General features: G+C 38.6%; 1 protein-coding gene across 1 annotated transcript; it reads right to left on the bottom strand.

The window, feature by feature from the left end:
* Window positions 1-6,172: 6,172 nt before the first annotated feature.
* Window positions 6,173-8,023, bottom strand: LOC129253258 (uncharacterized). Its single transcript, XM_054891561.1, has one exon. It carries the CDS (start codon window positions 8,021-8,023, stop codon window positions 6,173-6,175), a length of 1,851 nt encoding a protein of 616 aa, XP_054747536.1.
* Between the last annotated feature and the right edge of the window lie 14,301 nt (window positions 8,024-22,324).

Genomic DNA, 22,324 nt, shown 5'->3' with positions numbered 1-22,324 from the left:
CGGTGAGGTAGGCAGCAGCACGGTAAAACGCTCTGTCAACAGGGGAACCCCTCAGGGGGGAGTCTTTTACCCTCTGCTGTGGTTACTAGTTGTCAACTATTAGAGTAGTGGCGTTCGTGGACGACATAGTGCTTATGGTTTCAGGTTTATGGAAGGAGCTCTGGTATTACTCAGCAATTGGGCACCGGACTGTGGTTTAAGTGTAAACCCGAGAAAAACTGAACTGATGCTATTCACTAAGCAAACCAAGGTAGTAAACTTTAATCCGCCAAAACTAAACGGCGTTAATCTAACGCTAACTCAACAGGTAAATACCTAGGTGTTATCCTAGACCCCAAACTCAGCTGGAAGTCCAACATAGAGTACAGTTTACCCTGTAAGCGAAGATAGCACTTTACATGTGTAAGAGAATGTTAGGTCAAAAAGGGGGTCCGCAACCAAACCTATCCAATTGGTCCTACACAGCCATTGTAAGGCCAATATTAACATATGCGGCACTAGTTTGGTGGACTATAAGAGAAAAGATATACAAAAAAAATAAGCTGAACAAAATCCAAAGAACAGCGTCCATCTTAACTACAAGAGCACTTAGAACCAGTCCTACTAATATAAAACGCTAAATGTACTAACTCATCTGCTACCATTAGATTTACACATTAAAACAATCGCTACTTGCAGCGCGGTGAGATTAAGAGGCATAGGAAGCTGGACAACAAGGTCGTACGGTCACTGTAAAACCCTTCTACAGGGACCCACGCTGCTCAAACGCAGATCGGACTACACAGTCCCCGACCTTAACTTCAAGAAAGACTTTACGGTACGTTTTCCACCGAGAGCCGAATGGAGCAAAGGAAAGGTGATTGGAGAATCGATATCGAAATCTATACCGACGGTTCTAAGATGAACTGTGGGAGCTGGCTTCCATTGGGAGCCACTCAGCCTATCTCAGTCAATTCGTCTTCCTGACTATGCCAGAGTGTTCCAAGCAGAACTTTTAGCGATCAAAGTAGCATGCGCATCACTAAAACTCTACAAGGAAGTTGGTGCAAGAGGAGCTATCTTCTCCGACGTGAAGCAGCTAAATATAAAGGCCTTAGACTCCAACTCCACTTCATCCAAACTAGTCTTACAGTGTAGAGAGGAGCTGGAATTGCTCAGTCATTGGCTTGAAATTACTTTGATATGAGTTCCCTGTCATAGGAATATACGGGGTAATGAGATAGAGGATGAGCGGAAAGGCTCGACACTAGACTTAGCAGAGGCGATGGCAGTATTCACCCCACTGAACACAATAAAAGTATACATTGCTTCTACTATTATGATTTTGCCGAAAGAAGATGGACACGACTCCACTCCTTCGGTAGGTCGTTGCTACAGCAAAATAAGGAGATCCCAGACATCGAGATAAAGGATTTGCTGTTATACTTGGCCCACACGAAATGGATCTGACTTGGAAACAAACAAAAAAAAAACACAAAAACGTCATCTCACGAAACTGTGGTAGTAAAACGGTGCTGGATTTTATTAGGATTTTTATTTAATTAGGATTATTTCAGTGGAAATATTCAATTACTCCAACAACAACAACAACACCGGACGGCGGAGACAGCTTGATGGTTGGCGAAGAATCGGACTCACCCGTCACGTACTGCCGAAATATATCTATAGGGCATGGCTGGTGCCTGCATTAGCGTCTCAGTATTGAAGGGACTAACGTAATGGCGGGCGCTTAACCACAAACCATCGTCGAGCTAGACAGAAGTGGAATATATTCGTCGGATAGCAGGCTAGACGACACTGCCAGAGTGCAACTGAATAACCCGGAAAGTTTGTGATAATAGACGTCATAGTAGTCGAAGTAGGACAATTTACTTTAAAATATTACTCACAAGATAAGCATCAACGACAGTCAAAGGGTTAAGTCCACAATTTTGTTAAACGCTTCTATTTGGTGTATCATTAATATCACCGTGCAACACTGAAAATACACCTGATAAATTACACACTGTATACATTGTGCACACTGCAATACACATGATGGCCTATATTTTCTATTAACGAAAAACTAGCGTAGTTTACGCAATTTTTATCCGATTATTGAAAGTAATACATTAATTTCTTCGTTAATAAATGCACTCAAAGAATATTAACAAACATCTTTAATTTTCTTGTAAAATTATACAATAAAAAATTGTTAAAGTTAAAAAAATGATAAAAAAAGCACTTTCTCCAGGTTTAATCAAATAAAAATCACAACTAACTAGTTTGAATAATTACTTGTTGTACATCATTTGAAAGGTCTGACAATATCCTTTCCAAAACATACACAATAATATATTGAAAATCGGTGAAAAAATGACTGAGATATCCGTAGATTACCGCGCAAAGTCTGAAAAAACGGTTTTTTTATAAATAAATAAAAATTGGAGGGTACAAAAAATATAACAAAAATATTTTTATGCATTATTCGACCATATAAACAACCAGCAGTGTGTAATTTGTCAGGTGTATTTCGTTTTTTTTTTTTTGTAGCGCAGTGTATTTTGTATTCCATTTTAATTTAAGCGTATCAAGCCGATTCATATGTATATAAGTCGCAATGGATTAGTTTGGCTGACTAAGCATAAATTAAATTTTCCATAAATCGAATTAGTATTGAAATCTCTTGAATTTTCAAAGCACTTTAGGTAAACTTCATTTCATTAATGTCAATATTAATATTCACTGATGGGATTATGATTTCGTTGCTCGAGAATTGTTTTTAGTAAAATTGACTTATTTTGGTGGGTGGGTTTAAAAAGAGACATGTGCAGGTACATATGTTTAGTGTCATGCGGGGATACTAATGTCGGGGTTAAATCTGAATAGGTAGGAGTTTAAGCTGCCACAATATCTGGAGCGTAATTATGCCAAGATAAAGCTGGTCTCACGAGACAGCTGAAACTATTCGCCTGCGAAAGGGGGGGGTTGAAAAGCTATGACGACATTCGAGAGTTTAGGAAAGGGGTCAGGAGTTTCGGAAGGTGCTAAAATACTCCCCATGAATATTGCTAAATTCCTGTCTTTATTCTGTCTGATTTGGTAGTTTTGTTCGGTCCTGGATTTTGTCACTGTTGTTAAAAAGATACCTCTTATCGCGCCTAAGAGTGGATTCAGAACCCAGGAAATACAGGGAGGGGTGATTGCTGGAGTAGAAGCCCCGCAGGAATTGCTTGAATAGCATCTTAATATGTTCTTTATGCGTAATATACTCCTTAACCGTGAGCATATTAGCCTTTCTGTGAAGATGTTATAGGGGAGACAACAGAAAGTAGCCCGTGGATGCCCCGAACGCTGTTTAAACCTTACTCTACTACGGTACTGCATAATTCCCAATCGGCCAGCCAATAGCTCTATATATCGTCAGCAACATATTTTTGTCTTTGCCCCAAGGTCTACCATAGCGGCAATTGCGGTTATATGCCCCGAGAAGGAGCGCAGATTATCAGAGATGACCTCCAGTAGTTGGCTTATATTGGTGTATCGTCGTCTTTGACCCATAGCTTTAGTTTGACCTCCTTCGTCCAGATGATATATAGGGTCGTCGTGTATTTAGTTACGGGGAAAACTGATTCTTCGTAGTGAAGAAGCGAAAAACACTAGTCGTTTACTTTGAAACACAAGCTTTCTATGCCATTGCCAGATGTCATTATCGAGTAATCGTCAGAATAAAAAATCAGCGAAACTTCCTTTACTTATTGAGGAAGCTTCGGAATTTCGAAAAGTTGAAAAGTAAAAATGAGACACCACCACCCCTGGCACTCCCTGCTTATATTCCTCTTGTTGGGTTTTTGATGTAGATGTATTATATTTCCAGCGGGAGGGTGGACTGTTGAAAGTCATTGAGTACCGCAGTCATTGAGTACCGCTAACTGTATCGAAAGCTAACAAGGGCAGTCCTCTCGCAGAGACAGTTTTGGCAATGGCGAGTGTTGATAGCGGTAACTATCATAACGGTACTGGTCTAATTCTTCTTTTTGATAGGCGCGATAACCGCTTACGCGATTTTGGCCGAGTTTAACAAAGCGCGGCAGTCGTTTCTTTCGTGTGCTAACCGGCGCCAGTTGGAAACACCAAGTGAAGCCAAGTCCTTCTCCACCTGATCCTACCACCATAGAGGAGGTCATTCTCTATCTCTGCTATCAGCAGCTGGTACCGCATCGCTGGATCTTTATTCGCTGCACTATGTCTATGTAGTCATAAAACTCATACAGCTCTTTGTTCCATCGCCTAAGATACTCGCCGTTACCAACGTGCAGAGGTCCAAGCATCTTCCGCAGAATCTTTCTTTCAAACACTCTAAGGGACGCCTATCGGATATTGACATCATCCAAGCTTCTGCGCCATACGATAGGACGGGCTTGATGAGAACCCTGCATAGTGTTAGTTTTGTTCGTCGAGAGAGGACTTTTCTACTTAATTATCTACATAGTCCAAAGTAGCTCTTGTTGGCAAGAGCAATTCTCCGTTGGATTTCAAGGCTGGCATTGTTGTCGGTGTTAATGCTGGTTCTAAATAATCGAAGCCTCTAAAAATCTCGAAATGATAACTGCCAACAGTGGCGTAGGTGTCGATATGAAAGTGCTCAAACTATTTTTTTATGACAGGAGGTACTTCATTTTGTCCTTATTCGCCAGAACCATTCACTTTGCTGGATAAAGTCCAGTTGGAAAAAGGTAGAACTAATAAGTGGTTCTGGTCACTTAACGGAAATAATATTTATGTGTAGCTGGGGTCAAGTGTTATGTAAAGAGCGGGAGTAGGAGGGCCTCAGTTGTCTCCCTTTAGTTGTAGAGTTTCCAAGATTTCAATAGTGGGACCACTCTTGTCGATTTGCTGGCTAGAATAGCTCACACATCGCTTCGGGTCCGACGAAAATCAACCCCAAAAGTACTGCCACTCTGTCATTCTACTTCGCCGAATTCGGCCAAGACCTTGCGGGGAACCAAAGTTTCCCAAACTCAAGGCGAAATTGCAGGTCTTCAGGTTTTCCACCCATTTAGAATGCTTATGTTGGTATACCAGTTAACGAATCTCCAAATTAAGATCCTCTATCCTAAAACGGCTGCTTCCGCTGGGAAATTGGGACGTTTGTATCGGACTTTTCCAACAGGAATGAAGCGAGCCCCAGTAGCAATGATCATCTTTCGGAATGCGCGTTCCTCTAACTTTATTGTCTCATATATATGTTTTTTTTGTGTTTTGTTTTATAAACACTGTCTTGCATTCTATAAGAAGAGCGGCGAAGGTGTCCGCGAAGACGATCCAATCATCTTTATTAAAATTAATATAGGTGCAGTGATACGCGGAAGTAAAGTCGGAGGGTTCTTCAATCAACAATCCATAATAGTAAATGGTCTAATGCAAGAGGTAGCATAGATTGCCAAGTTATGCTATTACTCTGCAACAGGAGGCGACGTAGTCACTTGTCCCATCGCTAGTGGTACACAGGCTAGAGCATCTGGGAAAGATCAAGAAGAGTGGAGTGGTGTTGCTCTGGTGGGCTCCGAAGAGACGTAGATGTTCCGGTTGTGGTGCTTGAAGAAGGCACTGGCGTATTATGCGAAGTAGGAGACGCGGTGGCTAGCCTCGCCTGATGGTGAGAGCAACAAGTGGGTCTTAAAACCTAAGCAGGTATTAAAATGGCACCGCCAATTACACTGATTACATCCAACTTAAGTCGAGTTCGGGTGGAGCTATTTTTGGCAAACGCAGCAGAAATAAACTTCAAGTTATTGGGCCTAAGCCAGCTCTTAGAGTAAGTATTAGAAACAGCCTTGCTGCAAAGAGTCACTCCAGTGGCGATAGGTGGGGGATGAGGTTCAGTGCACTAGACAAGCCCGAGTGGTTACGGATCCTAGAACCAACTACCATGGGAATGTTCTTGGAGACTGTTTGCTCGTGGATGGTGTCTCATTTCGCCAGCCACGTCCAATCCAAATCCAATCCAAAATTTCCTAAGTAATAATGCCCTTAAGTATCCACGACGACTTTCCTAGGTTTTGATGGATAAACGAGTTTCATTATTAAGGAAGCTAAAAAAAACAATGAATTCTTAATTTTGCCAATAGATGTTTTATTACCAAGATTTATAGAACGAGTTTTCATCGCATGGCTACCATTAAATACTCTTTTATTTTCGCTTTAGATATAAATAAAAGTTCGATATTGGGATGAGAAATTTATGAATTCTTTCCCAAAATACTTCTAACACAAAACAAAATATGCTTAAAGTAATCAATGCACTCATTGCTATCAGCACAATACGCAAGTCCTCCAATTCCATTGGCTCGAAACCAGGCTGCTTATTCTCATCTTCTAAGTAAATAAAATCCATCGCTAAAAATTCCCAAAAAGTTTGACGCCACCAATGACCTATCAATCCAACTTCATGTAATCGTAATATAAAAATATTTAAGCGTTCCTGGTGCAGAGAGTTCTCTTGCAAGGTCAAAATCATCGGATGACTTTTACCAAGACAAATATCTGACAGACGGAACAGTGGTCGGGAGAAATACTTTTGTCGCTCGTCGTAGATGGCCCACATGTCGGTGACCGTAAATGCATAACGTGGATTCAGTGAATCCCGCATCGATTGGAATTCATTAAAATCATCGATAAAAGTAAACTTTTCAAAGTATTTAGTGAATTCGAATGATTTCTGAAGAAAAGAAATCTCAACGCTGCTAGCAGTTACCGTAATTCCACGAGTTAGTAAATCGTCCATGGTTTTCATTGGTGCGGCAAGAGGTACATCTACAATGAAACTCTGCAAGTAAGCGCCATAAGCAATTCCAATGATGATGCCTGCCGACGAAATGGTCAAGTGAATGACACTCTGCACGGCTGAGTTGCTTTCGCTTATCCAAAATGAAGCGCCCATTAAGCCCTGAAGCACATTAAAGAAATAATCGATGATTGACAATTGCTTTTGTTGGGAACTTCGCCAACGATATGTGAAAGCCCAAAAGCAAGATATAAATATTGCAGTACCACAGAACAAAATTACAGCCGATTTTTTCACTATGATATAATAGAAAGTAGATTTCGGCAATGGCTGTTCAACTGGCACCATTAGACACCAATCCGTAAGTTCAAACACAATCGATAAACTAATGTTAAGCTCGACAGCTTCGATTGGTACTATTGAGCCTATATTGACAATCTCACTCTGGAGGAAGTGAACAAAGTCAGCAAAGCTTGTAAGATTCTTATTTATTGAAGTGAGCGGATACTCCTTTGTGGCATTGCAATGACTTGCATACTCAGTTAAAGATCGACCCAAGAAACCACTGAGTGTTTGGGCGCCGTCCTTGCTTTCATAGTAATAAATTTGCGGATACACAGTAAAGTCGATAATGCTCAGAGGATGGCCGTACATGTTTTGTAGATGATCAATAAATATTTTTTCATAATACACCGGAAAGGTCTCTTTGGTAACCTTCTCTGCAGGGAATAAACGCAGAGCCCAATAGTTTCGCTCCACTACAGTCATAAGTGGTTGCAAGGCAATCACATTCGTTGCATGATGTTTCACACACATTCTGAAGATTCTGGTCACATACGCTTCGCTAGCGGAATCGTCGAACAGAAGGATGAGACGACTTTGTGTGTTGCGCCAAAGACGCTGCCACAGCGAGACCAACAGATGATCATCAAATTCAGAATGCTGATTTAGTTTAGCGATGGTCAGCAACTCGGCATTGAACATTTTCTTATAACATTCGACGGGAGATGCGGAGTCAAAGTGCAGCAATGGTTGCGGCAGTTCCCTAGCAAGCGCGCTTAGTATAATCGAGGACTGCAGAACGTTAGCTGAGTCGAGGGTAGTTTCATTTTCGTAGCTCGTGTAGAGTACAGTGTCCACCCGGCGTTCCAAGGATGTAGCAATCACAATATCTGTCAGCGTCTGGATAAACTCTTGGCCGATTACTGATAATCCAATCAAATTTAGTATAGTTGTGATGTTACTGAATCTCTGCATATTTGTTTGCTTAATTTTGTTAATTCGATTTCTTCTAACTCTCGCTATTGCTTTGGTCAAACTAGAAAATGCATTAAACGTTTGTGATATTTATAGACTCGAGTGGAATCGATGTGTTGAATGTGAGTATGTACGCGACTGCTTACGGCCAGTAAATTTTTCAATTAATGTAATGCAGTTAACCCCTAGGTTCCCACTGAGCCGGAAAGTGCTCAACTATTGTCTAGCAAAAGACAGAAATTAAATGGGTAGAAATCCTAGATCACGGGAGAATATCGGTTATGCCCACTGCATAGGAAGAGTTCGGATTATTTTGAAACATTTTCACTTTCAGCCTAAATTAAATTGTTAAATTTTGTTAGAGCGAGCTTTAAGCCTATACTTTTTATACAATTCGTAAAGTAATGGCACAAAATGTATAGAGTTGCTGAAAAGCACCAAATCCATCACAAACCTGTTTTATTTATTTATTTATATTTATTATTATGAGCCTTTCAGTCTCGGTCATAATCTTTTTAGTCAACAAGGAAAATTTTAAAAATTTAAACGCAGTTTAAAGTCACTGGAACTAAGACACACTCCAGTTGAAGTTAAAGGGCCGCAGTATACTTTGAAAAAGAATAGGAGACTATTCGTAGCCCTATAAGAAATTTCATGACAATTTATTTTTAAGATATCATTCGGGAGAGAAGCGATAACGGCAGTCAAAGGGTTAAGTCAATAACTTTGATTAGCACACTTATACGGAGTAATTTAGTGGTATCATTGAATTTTTAGTATAATAAGTTTAAGGGTCCGATTGTGTTTTGTTTGTGCTTTAGGTTATTGTTATGCCAGTTAATAAAAATAATCGATACATTTTTTAACAAGTAGTGACAGCTAAAAATGGATGCTTAATAAAATTGTGAATTTACGGTTTCCGACAAAGTGTTTGTAGCTTTAAATCATAGAAAACAATGTACATGCCAACCATTCCGTAAATTATTTTCAAAACTATATGGGCGCCGTAGCCGAATGGGTTTGTGCGCGACCATCCTTCAGAAGTGCATGTGTTCAAAGCCTCGAGCAAGGAACACCAATTTATAGAAAAATATTTTTTTCTAATAGCGCTCGCCTTTCGGCAGATAATATCAAACCTTCGAGTGTATTTCTGCCATGAAGAAGGTCATCATAAATCGTAAGCGTAAAACTGTAGGTCCCTCCATTTGTGGAACAACATCAAGACGCACGCCACAAAAAGGAGAAGGATCTCGGCCAAACACCCAAAAAGCGGGTAAATGCCAATTATATATAATGTGCCTCACAAAAGTATTCGGAAATACTTTTTCGCTGGTAACAATTCATCAATGAAAACCTCCATCAGGATTTGCTTGAGCTGCTTTACGAATATTTCAAATTGAGTTGTTTTTTTGTGTTTTTTTGAACCGCTTGTGATGCAGCAAACGTTTTGTACGCTTATTTATTATGTTTTTATTAAAGGCTTTGCTTCCCTATACGAGTATTTTACAATAGGCATGTACCTATTTATACAAATTAACCTACAATTTTATTATGTAATCAACTCATTTGGTACATTTAATAAAGGTGTTTTTTTTAGAGGCTAGGTTTTCAAGATGAAATAAAACGTATATAATTTAATGTTATGGCCAAGAATTTAGCTTTATTATAAAGATAAGGGTTTGCCATTATGTTTTAAAAATGATTTCGGGCAAGTGGCCGCCGCGCCTGGCTCGAATAAATTCCAGCCGAGAGGCCCAATTTTCGACCACTTTTTGCAGCAATTGGGTCCGTATGTCAGCAATAACGCGCCGAATATTCTCTTCCAAGACGTCAATCGTCTCGGGCTTATCTGCGTAGACAAGCGACTTCACATAGCCCCACAAGAAATAGTCCAGCGGTGTTATATCGCACGATCTTGGAGGCCATGCCACAGGTCCACGGCGCAAGATAATGCGCTCACCAAAAGTTTCCTTCAATAAATCGATTGTTGCGTTGGCTGTATGGCGTGTAGCGCCGTCTTGTTGGAACCAAAGGTCGTCCACATCAACATCGTCCAATTCAGGCACGAAAAAGTCATTAATCATGGTTCTATAGCGCTCTCCATTGACTGTAACATTATGGCCGGCTTCATTTTTAAAGAAATATGGACCAATGATTCTCTCTGCCCATAGAGCACACCAAACAGTGACTTTTTGAGGATGTAACGGCGTCTCAGCAATGGCTTGTGGATTATGTTCACTCCAAATGCGACAATTTTGCTTATTGACATACCCATTCAACCAAAAGTGAGCTTCATCGCTGAGCAAAATTTTCTTGTGAAAATCGGGATCGGTGGCCATCTCGTTTTGGGTCCATTCACCGAACGTGCGACGCGCTTGATGGTCGTTCGGCTTCAATTCTTGCACGAGTTGGATTTTGTAAGCCCGCAAACCAAGATCCTTCCGCAAAATCTTCCATAAAGTGGATGGGCACATCTCCAATTGCTGCGCGCGATGGCGGATGGACTCATTCGGGTCTTCTTCGATACTCTGCTCCACAGCAGCAGTAGCGTCTTCGGTGCGCACTGTACTCTGAGGATGCGTATTATCCACTAGAGCAAACGTGGTGCGAAACCAATCCATGGTTAATCGAATTAGTGACTCTGATGGACTATTATGTCGACCGAATATTGGACGCAGCGCGCGATGCGTTGCGCGAATCGAACCATTATTTTCGTAATAAATTTGCACGATTTGCAAATGTTGTTCAGGTGTAAGTCTATTCATTATGAAATGGCAAACCAAACTGAGCATAAATCAAGTGACAGCTGTCAAAAAGACCATCTACGAAAAAAGTAGTGCCAACTTGAAAACCTAACCCCTAAAAAAAACACGCTGTACCTTTTATACATACACACATATTATACATGGACAAGGTGGAGCAACAGAATGGAGCTGTGAGTTTTGCCAATCGCCTTAAATTTATTTGTTCATTCTATATGTAAGTGTGAATATTCTCACATTCGTAATGTAATCGCAATTGGCGAGCACAGCGCATTGATTTAAACACAGCACTTTAGGGATTCAAATTCATATCGTATCGTAAATGCAAATTAAATTTTAAAATTGACGCGTCCAGAATTGTATATGATTTTTTTATGTGTCTGAGTTGAAAAGCATCAAATATACAATTAGTGTATTATTGCTTTATTAGCTGCCTACATACAGACATAAGATATTTTGGGCGTGTTTCAAAATACTAACATATGCAAAGTGGCGCAAACTTAATCATCCTTTTTTTACAGTTTTACTAAATAAAAAATTACTTTGAGAATCAAAGTCTTGTTGCCCAGTTTAAAAGTGCCAAATTTCAAAATTTTAAATCTTTCAAAAATTATAAATCTTTCGATAGGGTGACTAATTTTACGCCACCTTGTAGATATGTTTGTTGCATTGGGGGGGCTATGCCAGCAGTTCGATTGCATTTATGTATTTTCCAGTGAAACCAAATGCAATGTGAGTACTAAACTATAATTGGAGGATAGGTATATATTGTATATAGGTGGGTAGTTGGATTCAAAATAGGTGAAGGAATAATGTGTTATAATTGTCTCATGGTTCACAATTTACTTATCCCTTGTTTTGCCACCCAAACAAATATCTACATATTCTGCCACCCGTGTACCCCGACGACTTTTTTTTGGGAATAAGTCCTCTATATCCCGAAATAGTTGTATACATTCGATAAATATTTATTTATTTATGTTTTCAGAACATATTTCTAACTGAATACATCAGCTGCTGTATATAATAGCAGCTTTCGTACTCCTATATCAGGTACAAAAAGCAGGCAGCTGCACCCTTAATTTCTCGTTTTTGTGAAGGCCAGGTTGATTGAGCTTGAAAGGTAAGCGAAAAGTTCGGTCCTCCTAATCCGTTACACCTGAGGCATGTTCGAGAACACTTTTGAAACCAATATGGTTAAACATTTGGAAAAACAGTTTAGTTCCGTTTTCATCGTCGAAGAAGCAAGACGTAGCAGTGCACAGTCATTACTAAGTTAGTTTTGATACTTTAGCGTACGTGAGCACGCATGTGTTAATATTTTATGGATTGTGTAACTTTATTTATTTATTTAATTACAGACGTGAAATAATACCACAATTATTCTTACACGTAAAAAAGGAGTACTGGCTGCCAGGACCTTCGGCTAGCTTAAAGGTCTTACATATAAAAGGAGACTAGAAAACTTAATTAATTAAGACTACGGAAAAAATATAGTAACCATGTTAGAGGAGCAAACTTCAAATCATTTTTATTTGTATTACATATTTTCTGAGGAAGTAGTTCTTAACAGTGTAGAAGGTCTTTGGTTTTGGAAGATACTTTTCCTGATTTATTCAAAATGTGGGCAGTCGTCGAGTTAGTGGCAGACCGTTAAAGATGATGAATGACAGTGTTGGAAGCATGGAGGGCTGGAACCACTAAAAAGGTATGCATGTGTGGCGATTATGTGCCCTCCACGAAGGCGGATAAATGATTTGATATCGTTGCAATGGCAATTAAATGAGTAGTTCGGTTTTATACTGTTAGGATTATTTACTATATAATGATGGGAAAGGGATCCCCAATTGACCATTTGGGTGGTTCTTACCCAGCGAGTTTAGCCCGTTCGTCCGCTAGATTGTTCCCTCTTATGCTTGGATGGCCTGGAACCACATAAGTTTTATGCGGTCACTATTTTTTAATAATTTGCTCCGGATACAGGAGATGATGTGCGTCTTGTTCATTGTGTTCATTATTGAGTAAATGACTGATTTGCTATCCGAGCAAATTACTGCTTTCGGTAACGAGTTTTCAGCGAAGGTAATACCATGAAGGATCGCTGCAGCTTCGGCTGTATAAACGGAGGCATAGCTAGGGAGGAGGCCGGGCGTGATTGTTCATCCTTTCGAGTTGACAACTGCAAAGGAGATGTTAGTATCAGTTTTTGATCCATTATTGAAAATTACACTCCACTCGGGAAGTAGAGGAGTTGTTACTTCTGTAAAAAGGCGTTGGTAAATAGTAGCATTGGTGTGATTTGTACCATATTTCGCTAGGTTTAATATGAAATATTTTTGTAATTCGATATTTAATTGTAATATATGTATATTGAATAAATTGTATGATCGCCTATACCGTTCAAGAATGAACCACGAGCTGTATGAGCTCTACGCCGACATTGACGTAGTTCAACGCATCGCCATCCATCGCCTGCGCTGGCTAGAGCATGTCCTGCGTATGGATGAAGAAGCTCCACCAAAGAAGGTGTTCGAGGGCGAAGTCCAAGGGAGCCGACGCAGAGGAAGACCATTGCTGCGGTGGAAAGACCAGGTGGTGTACAGAATTGGAGAAGGCGCGCGCGGAGCAGAGGCGCCTAGAGAGAGCTAGTGAGGTCGGCCGTAACTCGGTAACGGGTTGTTATGGCCACCTAAGTAAGTAAGTAACAAATAAAATTGTAATAAGTGCAAAACCATGGAAGAGTTATCGGGATTGGATTTTTTGAGGTAATATAAAGAATATATGTAAATAGGATATCAAAAATATTTATAATTCATTTAGTTTTTATTTAGATTGAGTGAAGCTGAAAAAGAAGCTGCGTAATTGAAACAGCTGCTAGGCGAGGACGATGACGATAGTTCGGATCCTTCGGACAGTGAAGACAACCAGTGGTTTCCAAGCGGCAATATAACGCATAATTCTCGTGATACTGAAGCGTCAGATAATGAAGAAAGTGCAAATGTCAACGAGGAACAACAGCAAGAAGAAGAAGAAGAAACGACGACAATGATCATATTGCACGCCGTATACGAGCAGCCACAGACAAATCTGCACCAATCACTGATGTATGGAACGTGATGAATGGAAACCTAGCAACGGTGTATAGACCAACGGAATACTTGACTATTGATGAACAGCTTTTTCCTTATCGAGGAAGAACGAAGCTTACCCAGTGCATGCCACCACAGCCTGCTAGGTACGGTCTCAAAGTATTTTCGGTGTGCGAAGCAAGTAATGCTTATCTGCTGAAAGAGAGAGAGGTGAATCAAGGAGAGCGAGTTGTGAAAGAACTTGTCGTGGCTTACAAAGGATCTGGCCGAAACATTATCATGGACAGATTTTTTACAACGTTACCTCTGGCTAAAAGTCTTCTTTCTTGAAACCTTACTATCGTTAGTACTTTGAAAAAAAAAACGTAGGTACATTCCTTCAGAAATGAAACCGTCGAATTCTGGAGAACTTTTATCAACTCTTTTTGGCTTTGAGGAACAAGTTACCATGTGTTCATACGTACCAAAGAAAAACAAAGCCGTGATCCTTCTTAGTACGATGCATTACAATGCTATGATCTCTGATTTAGCACATCAAACACCAGCAATGACTTTGTTTTACAACAAAACCAAAGCCGGCGTTGATATTATAGATCAAATGTGCATGAGGTTCTCTACGCAAAGGCGAACTTGCAGATGGCCGCTAGCTTTCTTCTACAATATGTTGGATATTGCTCTTGTTGCTGCTTACGACGTTTATTATGAAAATAATAATATGCTTTTCAACAAAAGCAATCGACGCTGAATCTATTTGCGCCAGCTTTCAAAGAAGAGCGAGCTTCCAACCAGCAGGTTATGCGAAACCACGCAACGAGACTTGCAGTCGAAAGTTACTTCGAAAAACCAGTAGCGGTGGTAGTACCTGCTGACAACCAACGTCGTGACGTCACTGGCAGAAAAGTTGTAGTTGGGTCATGCTACATTTGCAACGAGCAGCCTATTCGTAAGCGAAGAAAGACAAGGAAGTATTGTCCCGAGTGCAAGAAGCCCGTTTGTGATGAGCACTCAGTAAAGGTCAATAAATTTTTACATTGCCATCAGTCATTTTGAATAAGGCTAAAGATTAATCTTTAAGATTTAAATATTTATATATATTTCTCTATTTATTACTTTTATTCTTTATGCTGCAAACAGTTACCGACGTAAACGCAGTCCCCTATCAGCTGTTTCGATCAAACTAATGAGAGCCCCATGTAAATGAGAAATTACTTCCCTTCCGTATCGTAGTATCGTAGATTTGATCGCAGGGTTTTTGAAAAATCCCGTCGAACCGTGTCAGTTGATTGCCCTCTCACTACACAGTGTTGCCAAACAGTACATTTCGAAATCGTTTACAAAATAAACTTGGAAAAATTTTAATTTTTGTTAAAACAATTTAAAAACAATGTGGAATAATATCAATGGCAACATTGTGTAGATACAACCAAACACATACGCACACAAACTGATGTACTGTGTAAATAACATATGTAACATCTCTACGGGATGAGTTTTGCTATATTTTATGCTCTCTAGGGACTCCGGTAAGAGACTACTATACGTCGGTCACTGTTTGCAGCATTACTTTTATTAATTTCTCACGTATTACTGTCTATGCAAATAGTGCAATGTCGATATTTTTTGTGTCGTAACAATCACATTACAAAATGTAATAATTATTAATGTAGACAGTATATTTATTCAAAACAAAAAAATTAAAAAAAATGTAATCTATAATTAAATACTAATAATACTTATTTACTTTTTATTTGTATAAATAAAGATATTTTCACGGCTTAATACATGAAACTCGTGTTTTCTGTATAGGGGCACCGGCGTGGCTTATATATTATATTTACTTTTTTTTCAAATGCAAAAGTTTTTAAGTCAAACAATTTTTCAAAATATGCCTAATACATATTTCGATACAAAATAAGTCAAATCATGGGGATCCATGAGGAGGTTGGCCTATCTCTCATAGGGAAAAAGTTATTCAACAAAATGTACTCCGACACAACGGTTAACATACATAACTTAGGATTCTAAAGCCTACAGCACGATGTTTTCTAGGATAAGTGGAGTTTAGACTACCCAGAAACACGTTATTCTGGTATTGTAGGTATAGATAGGTAGAAGTGGCGGTCGGTCTCTAACCCAACTCGTTTAAATCGTTGTCGATCAATTGTATGTAATACCGCAGCCGCAGTTTACCTGCACCTGCTCCATTTCGTTTTAAGTGCAAACCAATTGATCGGGCGGGTACTTATATAACCTAAGGTCATCAGTATCATTCAAGAACAATGTAAATAAAAGTGTAAAAGTAAGCCTATTTTGTTCGCCTAAGCTATGCAAAATTGTATCTTAATATTGGATGATAGAGCTCGTACATTTTTCCAAAGGAAATATTGCCGCAAATGCCTCCGAAATACATAAGGAGTTACATATGTCCAGAATTTTCTAAAAATCGATTTTTTTACAGATTATTATTCTTTATAGTTTTAGGCGGGTTTCTTCTATTGCAAAAATTCCCCATCGATACAAAGTTATGGTGGAAAATGTAACTGAGAGTTTGATGCGCACAGGTAGCTGTCCTTCGTTTGAGGCAGTTGGCGGTCACACTCGGAGGGGTCTGCATGATAATTCATGCAGTTTTTAATATTTTTTGATGCGGTTTTTTTTTTAATATTCGACATGTTTTCTTTATAGCCTGTCGATTTTTGAAGGATTTTTGATATTTTTATTAAAAAATTGTATACATTTTTTATTAAAGTGTGACATTTATGGCGTAAAACATATACCTTTTTTTATATGCAATTAAATTGCAAAATTTTTCAAAATTCAACCGACTATAACCACAACTTTATTTTACAAGAATTTTATTTCTTTTTACAGATCCATCACAATTTCAAGGATAAATGACGCATACCGTGGAGCAACTTTTTTCATTGTACTTTCGGTCAAGTGATTTTTTATATACTAATTTTTGTAAACAAAAATAAAAATAATTTTTTTGCAAAGTTTAAGTACTAATAAACAATGCATACATTTTTTTATATTTATTTCTATTGTTATCCCTTCTAAAAACAGTTTTTCTTTTCGCGCACTTTTGGCGCTGCTGAACATATAGTAGGTATGTAAACACTTAAGATAAGATTTAGATGATCACTCCATTTCAAAGAGAGAATGCAGACCTTGACTCAATAATATGGGGATGTATTTTACAAAATATTTGCTGCATTGAAGATGAAAGACCTGCAAAAAATAATTATTTTCAAGAGAAAGGAAATGCATAGAAAAAAAGGGTGTTTTGTAAGAGCTAATTAATTTGCGATAATAATTTTTACCCCATTAGCGTAGCACTAAAATCCAATATGATCCCCCTCGAAGTTTTCCCACTACTGCTCTAATGCGTTTTCCAGGAAGGAAGTGATTTTCCTATTTTACAAGTTAGAGGAGAATATAATTATATTTGAATTGATATTACATTCATTGGAGGTTTTTCAATTAGTTTAGTTTGCTTACTCGCTATCGATATAATTAAATTTTATTTAGTACTTAAATTGCTACCTATACTCAAAAAAATCCTCGTAAAACTAACAAACAGTCATTTGAGATATATCATTCGAGTATGAACTCTGTAAAGAACCCTTAAGAAGCTTTCAAAAGCTCACGAACATGTCTTGAATAATTCAAATCGAAGCTTTTAAGTTGGCAAAGGAACCTTAATAAATATGCACAATAAAATTCATGTACATGAAAATTATATGTAGGATTTAAATACAGGGTATCTCATAAAAACCGTTTTTTTATGTATATGTACATCGTGGCTTAGTAATTTCTGATGATGTGTTCACTTGTACGTTATTATTTCGTTTATTAACTCAACAGTACAAAGCAAAAAATGAGAAGTTAAAAGCAAATAAAAAGTCAAACATGGTTGCATTTCAAAGTATTAAGAATGAATAAAAGTATATGAACAAATTTAAGGATAATTATTAAGAATGTAGCTGTAGTGTCCCCACTTATATGTGTATTTCCTTTGAATATTCTGAAGTCTAAAAATGAAAGCCAAACTGTATACTTGATAGTTTCGTCATCCTCTTTTATTTATTTTACTTTATCTTACGCATATTTTACCTCATTTATTTTAATTTGATTTTGCTTTAATTTAGAATTTGCACGAGGTAACGGATGCCTGTCGTAAGAGGCGACTACAACTCATCGATAGGAGGCTGAGCGAAACAGAAACGGCTTGGTGACGATGAGAACACTGTCGTCATTGTAGCGTTCAACCACCTATCAGTGCATAGTATTACATTTGCTTGTCGTGCTTGTGGGTCACTCCGCAATTAGGGTTGGCCCCACGTGCAAGTGAGTGTAACATAGCAGAGACTCAATCTGCTCTTATGCATTTTCTTTTGGAGCCTAACCAAAACAAGGGTCTGTCTACCGAGTCAAGGCGGTATAACTTTGGCTGCACTTTAAGCTAAAGTGTTGAGGAACCCGTGCCGAGAGCTGCATGACTGGTAGTGCTTAAATAACCAGTCGTTAACGGTCTGCCTGGGCAAGATCGGCCTTACCGCGGTATGCCGGCTTTGCCGCGGCGGACCATTTTCTTTCGTGCATATTCGTGGGACCAAAATTTGAATTATGGAACATAAAACAAAAACCACTACGGAAACAACAAAAACTGAGAGTGTGCCCAGCACACGAGCTGCTGGCTTCTAGCTAGGACACAATGGTCGGACCCAGCACGTCGAGTTCTCACCATAGCACTCCACTGCTGAAACCCAACCATCTACAGCCAATAAACCAACAAACGCAATCCTCTTCTCCGGCGACCTCTGGTAGGGATGCTAAAAAGAAAAATAAAAGATCCTCTGGCTCGCTGCTCAAAACGCGCTACCTGAGTTTTTCATTTTATTTTATTTAATTTTTTTGATGTTCTTTACTAGTTTTATTTTTATTTTTTTATTTAACTTAAGTTTATTTTACATAAATTTCTTTTACTTGAGTTCATTTTATTTTATGTTATTTTATTTTCAATTTTTTTGTATTATTTTGCTTCTCTTTTATACAATTTTTTATTTCATTTTAATTTAAATGAAAACATAATTTTAATTTATTTTAATTTATTTAATTTAATTTCCAGTCTCCGACTATCACTCGCAACGTTCGGACGTTAGTTTTACTATTTGCGCTTGTAGCTCGGTTAAACAGCGAATTTTCATTCTTCCTTTTAGTTTCTGCTTCGTACATTCATACACGTGTTCATTTGATTTTGCTATATTAATTCTCTATATAGTTCACAAGTGTCGCAGTGATGGCCCCCGGGCCCCCTGATTTAGGGGAAAATCGTTTCTCCCTACTATCTGAAAGCCCGAAAGCGAAAAAGAAAAGGTCTATTTTGAAACTTCAAAGTGATTTTCCTGAACTACCAACTATCCACAAATCAGAACCGAAATTTGTAGTTGTTGCATCAACCGACGCTGGCAAGCCTCTTTCCGCATACTCGTGTTTCGCAGTACACAGAGGGCTTAATGCTATCAGTAAAGAAATTATATCAATATCTAATTTAAGAGACGGTAATCTCCTGTTATTGGTAAAAACGAAGTCTATAGCAGAAAGATTTATAAAGACCAATAATCTAGCAGGTATTTGCCAAATTACTTGCAAATTACATGAGCAGCTTAACTATGTGAAGGGTACCATTTTCGCCCCCTGCCTCAATAATATTCCTGAAAACGAAATCGTCGAAGAACTCAAATCTCACCATGTGGTGTCAGCTTACAAATTTACAAAAACCCTGGATGGAGTAATCAAACCAACGGGAGTTGTCCTCCTGACTTTCGACCTTTACAACTTGCCAAGCAAAATAGATATATCCTGGCATAACGTAAAAATACGTGAATATATTCCCAACCCGATGAGGTGCAAATCTTGTCAAATGTTTGGCCATACGATAAAACATTGCAAGAACCCACCGAGCTGTGTAAACTGCAGTCTCCCACCACACCCCCCACAAAACTGTTCACGCGTTAAATGTGCCAATTGCGCCGAGGAACATCCCTCCTCCTCTCCACAATGCAAAAAATTTCAGCAGCAAAGAGATATATTACGTATTAAAATAAACAATAAATGCACGTTGCGTGAAGCATTTAACATATACAGAAAGCAAACAACAACAAATGAACTCTCCCCAATAAGCTACTCGGCAATCACAGCAAGAACGAATGAAATCAATGAAAAGGAGAAGAATAAAACCTATGAAAAGGATCACAATCAAACAGAAAATATAAAACAAAAACCAGAAACTCACCACGAAATTCAATCGCCTACGCATCATTCACTGAATTTGCATTCAAATCTCAACTCACACGCAAAAAACAACCCTGCAATAAATTCCCACCTATCGCCAGTTACCTCTCACACTCTTTGCACTACGCCAAACATATCAAATTTCCCTCATTCACTCGCTAATCTTCCCAGCGAAGCAACAAATATGACACCATTAACTTCTCTCCCTAATCTTGCACGATTACACTCTCCGGAAACAGTTAAGCCCAAAAATTCATTTACGCATCAACCGAGCATATCTGATGAGAGTAGCGCTCTTAAATAATTAACCAACATGAACACCTATTTACCGCTCTTTTTTCTTTCTCGTTTTTTTACCTTGGTATGTCTCTTAAAATAGTTCAATGGAATATGAAAGGCTATTACAATAATTTTAATGAGCTATGTTTGCTTTTGAATGACCAAAATCCAGATGTTGTATGCATACAAGAAACGCATATTCCTTTTCTCACGTCCAACTCACATATAGTTACCCCAAGAACATATATTGGTTACTTCTCTAATTTACCCAATAATCAGTCGTCAAAGCAAGGAGTTGGCATCCTTATAAAGCCTCACATCCCCCACAAACTAATCACCATAAATTCTAGCATTGCATCTATAGCATTAGAAATCTACTTAAACTCAATCCTCACAGTAATAAATATTTATATACCCCCGATTCAAGACTTTTCGACTGAAGAATTGATATCATACATATCCCAAGTTAACTCTCAGTTAATAATAACTGGGGATTTCAACGCTTGGAGCCCTCTCTGGGGCTCCAGTACTACCAATAGAAGGGGGACTAAAATTGAAAACCTAGTTTTCTGTGAAGACTTAGTTGTCCTCAATGATGGATCGGCTACGCACTTCACTACGCACAATACATTTACGCACATCGACCTAACCTTAGTTTCATCCCAGATTAGTCCAAGCTGTAGTTGGAATGTCTGTGACTCGCTATACGGAAGTGATCACTACCCAGTCTTCACTACATTAACACTGCAAAGCACCTTCATAATTAAAAAACATGTTCCTAAATTCAAGCTTGATCATGCTAACTGGGATTTATATCAAAGTGAATGTAATAAATGCTTTCAAAGTTGGTCGACCACCAATGTTAACCAAGAAGTTGCGAAAATTACCAAGGCCATTAGAACAGCTGCTAATATAGCCATACCTCAGAGCAAGCCAAGCTCTGGTAAACGTTTCATCCACTGGTGGAACAGCGAATTAAATAGGTTGAGACAAAAGAAACAACGACTTTGGCACAGCTACAAACTCTGTATGACCATCGCGAATTTGATAGAATATAAAAAAGCGAACGCAATTTTTAAAAAATCGGTAAAAGAAGCCAAAAGAAAAAGCCTAGAAGAATTTACGTCGAAAATTACACCCGCCTCCACTCCTAGCAAGATATGGGCTGATATAAAAACATTAACCGGCAACCCGCATATCCCTATTAAAGCCATAAAACACAATGATTCCTTTCTAACGTCCCCAAATATTATAGCTGAAGCTTTCGCCAAAACCTGGTCTACAAATTCGGCAGACAACAATTTTTCAAGCGAATATTGCTCAAAAAAAGACGAAATTATTTCAAATATATATAGACAAAGCCATGTACCCCGTGTAGCAAGGCACTTGGAAACTGAATTTACATTAATTGAACTAGAGTTTGCATTAACTCATGCGAAAGGCAAAACCCCTGGTGCTGACCGAATTTCGTATTCCATGTTGAAGTATCTCCCGATATTTGCAAAAAATAGATTATTGTATCTATATAACAATATCTTGCTAAACGGAGTTTACCCCCATGTGTGGAGGTCGGTTGTTGTTATACCTATACTAAAGCCTAATAAAGCTCTACTTGACGTCAATAGTTACCGACCAATCTCTTTAATTTCGTGCATTAGTAAGACTTTGGACAAAATGTTGGCCAAACGGCTTATGTGGTACATAACGAAGTGCAAACTAATTAGCCATAATCAAGTAGCTTTTAAGAACAAACATAGCACAACCGACGCACTGCTTCATCTCCAACATTACGTGTCTAAAGCACTTTCAACCAAAAGTCACGTCTCTGTACTAGCGACGGACTTCGAAAGGGCATTCGATCGCGTGGGGATTCA

The sequence above is a fragment of the Anastrepha obliqua genome, chromosome 1, assembly GCF_027943255.1.
Source record: "Anastrepha obliqua isolate idAnaObli1 chromosome 1, idAnaObli1_1.0, whole genome shotgun sequence".
Lineage (NCBI taxonomy): Eukaryota > Metazoa > Arthropoda > Insecta > Diptera > Tephritidae > Anastrepha > Anastrepha obliqua.
This window is presented reverse-complemented; position numbering and strand designations above follow the sequence as displayed.

Bases quoted from the DNA above. Each gene is read 5' to 3' on its own strand.
- LOC129253258 (XM_054891561.1), bottom strand. From the start codon at position 8,023: ATGCAGAGATTCAGTAACATCACAACTATACTAAATTTGATTGGATTA.